Genomic DNA, 3,704 nt, shown 5'->3' with positions numbered 1-3,704 from the left:
CTTCTAGAGGTGAATTGGACTCGCCTCCAGGGGATAAAATTAGCAATTTATGCAACATGAGGAGCCGGAATTGGGAGCAAGAGTCAAGGGGCCACCAGGTAGTATCACGGCCACCCTCAGAGGCCAGAACATGCCACACTTACCTTCAAATTTTCCTCTATATGATGGGGAGTGACAGATTTGGGAATTACACTCACATTTCTTTGGACCTGGAACCGGATCACCACCTACAAAAAGAGAGGTTGTGTGTCATCAGTGAAATACAACCCCATATCCACTCTCATATGCCATGGTGAATAATTCCACTAGATCAAAGATAAAAAAAAGCAACTTAGCAGAGCCACCATGATATATGCACAGGCTCATTTAATCGCTAGTGTTAATAATGACACAAAACCATGTGTAAACACAACTGGCAAAAAATTTGAAACTAACAAAGGATGCTGTATGTAAAAGTTGTAACTACACATTTCCATAGGAGGCCCTCCATTTTACCCAGTTACAGTTGCGGTCAGTTTTAATCTTTTCCTCTCCTTTTGTACTGCAATCAGATTCAAAATGACACATTTAAAAGCATCATACTACAAAAGACATTTGAAACTGCAAGTGGCCCACATCCCAAACCTTTCCTCACCATTCTTTGTAAAAGTGGAAATTGGCCCAAGAGGAAAGTACTTTACAAAGAGGGAAAAAAATACAGAAAAGGCAAACAGCCTGTACCTGAGCTGAGGTTTTCTTGTGTTTGGCTGCAATTTCTTTAATTTGGGGGTCATCCAGGAGGGAAAAGTCCTCAGGCTTGGGCCTTTAAGAAGAAAAAGTAGACCCTATCATGGCGGGGGAAAACATAACCTCCCCTGTCAGATATAATAGGGATAAGTTTTTGGTCAGTTTATAAGTGGAAGAGGATAAACCATGGATTGTATGTTTAAGCTTACCTCCCACACTACTCCTTTCCCGTTGGCTTTCATACTTAATATTCTTTTATAAAAAATGAACTGAGTTATGCATCTAGGTCAAAGTACAGCTCATTGCAATATCCTCCCACAGAGTGTTCTTCCACCTAGAACTCATCCCCAAAAATACTTGTCTCCTGGATTCCAAGAGTTCCATCCTGGCTAGTTGCAGTTTCCATGTCCTCCCTGAGCACAGAGTTTCCCCACTAGATTGGTTAGAAGACTTTGAAGCCTTCTATGATCAACCAGATCAAATCCTCAAAGCTCATCCCTTTCAAGCTCAGTCGAGTAAAAAACTGTAATCACTATCATATACATGTTGTACTTATGCATCTAATAATTCAATGAAAGATCAATGGTTTCTAGGGATTTAGGTAGACTGGCAAAAAAAATGAAGGGTTTTTATAAATCTATAATACTTTTTCAATTTTTCTATTAGTGTCATCTCTGTGTCAAATACTTGAATTATGTCACTGAATGCACACCTTACCACACAGGAGGTAAGAAGGCACTGAGTAGTCTTACCATGGCCATTGGGGGCTTCCAAGGGGACAATAGGCAGTGACAGAGATCCCTTTGGATTGGCAATATTTAATCAATTCTTCTTGAGGAAGGTATGGGTGACTCTCAATCTACAAAAACAAGACTAAGTTCACTCAGAGACAGACAGTAGTATTGCACTTCAAGTAGTATAGATATTACACTGACTTCCTGTAAGAGATACAACAGAATGAGCTCATCTATCTCATAAATCTCCCAAGCCCACAGAAGGCAACAGAGAAAAGCCAGTCAGTGCACTTGAAATTGTCTCTTTAAAAAGGGCTGCACTCTGAGGGATGAGTGCAAGGAACTGAATCAATTGGACTTTCAATTTCTCTTGATCTGGAATATCTCACTGTACACAACCTCCATCTTGTTACCGGTTACAACACAACATCACTGTAGGCTTGCTTCCCTTCAATAATATACAACATTACAATAAGCTATTATCTTCTTAATAATACCTGGCCAGGCTCTTCCAATGAGTGGAATTCTGACTACAAAAACTGTGTACAATGTTATCTTATTTTTCACCATTAATTATGAAGTTTAATATGCAGAAATTATATGTACGTAGTTTCCATTAACCTCAAGTAGAATTAAATGTGCAATCCAGTAGACTAGTGAAAGTGGAACAGACTCTGACTGAAAGACTTTATAGGTTTCTTCCCAAACACACATTCTACTTTTGATCAGTAATGCTATACAACTAACTGGGTTCTATACAGAAGTCAATAACATCTAGATAGCATCTTACATAATTCAAACTTCCTGGGCTGCTTCTGTTAGAAGTTCTTGGACTTTCTTATCCCTGTCACAATGCTTGTGATGGGCTGCCAATATTTCTGCTTTTGTTTATGCTTACATTATTTATAATGGCTACTTGACAATTATACAACTGTTACATGACCCTTCAACCAAAATTCCAGAATAACCTGTAATGTTGTTCACTGTGTAGCTACAGCTGCTTTCACCTAAGCTGCTTCTTCTTATGCATTTTCCATTGACATGGCTATTTTTCCTGAATTGTAGTGGCTACTGGAACAATATTCATAGACTGTTACTGAAGATGCAAAGTATAAAATTCCAGTCTCCTCACCCAGCTTCCCCATGTCCTTTACTCCAGACACTGTCCCAGTCCACATCTCTCCTCCATAAACACTCCTCCCAGCACATCTCCTTGCCCAGACAGTCCTAGTCTACCTGCAGCAGTTTATCCTTTACTGAGTGCATCTACAGGAGATGTTTTACTCAAGATAAGGATTTTATTTTAAAGATCTCCCAGCCGGGGCCCTGTGACCACAGGGCTCGGGCTGAGAGAGAAGGATCTCTCATCCCCCAGCTCTGTGATTGTAGGGTGGGGCTGGGAGCTCCTTGCTGCCAGGGCAGGGGGACATTGTCCCTGCCCAGGCTCCAGTGGTGGAGCCACCCCAGCAGCAGGAAGGGTCAGGGAGCAATACCCCAGCCCCTGCCAGGAGACAGCTGTCTCCTGACTCTGTGCTTCCCGCCAGCCTCTGGGCTAGCACCTAGGTGGAGCCTAGAGCTCCCCCTGGTTGCTTCAGGGGCCTGGTGCAGAGCCACAGGGAGTAGGAACAGTCTGCTGCTAGGAGCAACAAAACTGCTCCCACATACCTGCACATGTAGACATGTGCCCAGGAGAATTTACTCTAAAGTACTTTACTCTACAGTAAACTGCTCCTGGATTATTTGCAAATGTAGATGTGCCCAGTCTGACTCCACTCCTCCCTCCTGACTTGTCCTTCCACTCATATTTGCCATCTCCAGTGACAGTCCCTTACACCAAACTCCTCTCCCAATCCCAGTGGGCCCCAGCTTTCATTTGCTTCCCAGCAACTTATCCCAGTCTGTCTTTCTCCCAACTAGTCATAGCACTCCACTTGTATCCTGGGTCCTTGTCAGATCTGACTACCATTCCCCAGGCACTGCTTCCCTGTCTCCTTGTTCCATCCAGGCTTTAAACTAAGCCTGCTGAGGGATGGGGGGACTACTGCCACTGCTGACCCACTGAGCAACCGTTGCAAAGCCAGCAGGCCAAGGCACTTAAGGGAGCCCACCCCTGCCCCAGCCCTGGTACAATCTGTGGGCAAGGCAAGAGCCTGTACACAAATGACAGGAGCAGGAGGAACTTGTCCTCCTGCTTAACGCAAATAATTATGACGTCATAGGGATAATGGAGACCTGGTGGGACTC

The 3,704-nt window shown here is 43.5% G+C and overlaps 1 protein-coding gene across 1 annotated transcript in view; it reads right to left on the bottom strand.

Annotated features, from left to right (window-relative positions):
- Nucleotides 1–116: 116 nt before the first annotated feature.
- Nucleotides 117–3,704, bottom strand: part of LOC109296422 (aldo-keto reductase family 1 member B15-like) — a 6,262-nt gene continuing 2,674 nt past the window's right edge. Inside the window, exons 2-4 of the mRNA XM_019515834.1 lie at nucleotides 1,479–1,585; nucleotides 721–802; nucleotides 117–227 (exon numbers count right to left, since the gene is read on the bottom strand). Coding sequence (XP_019371379.1) covers nucleotides 117–227; nucleotides 721–802; nucleotides 1,479–1,585 — 300 coding nt within the window. The remainder of the gene's footprint in view (nucleotides 228–720; nucleotides 803–1,478; nucleotides 1,586–3,704) is intronic.

Source organism: Gavialis gangeticus, unplaced genomic scaffold, assembly GCF_001723915.1.
Source record: "Gavialis gangeticus isolate Ggan-Ray unplaced genomic scaffold, GavGan_comp1, whole genome shotgun sequence".
Taxonomy (NCBI): Eukaryota; Metazoa; Chordata; order Crocodylia; family Gavialidae; genus Gavialis; species Gavialis gangeticus.
This window is presented reverse-complemented; position numbering and strand designations above follow the sequence as displayed.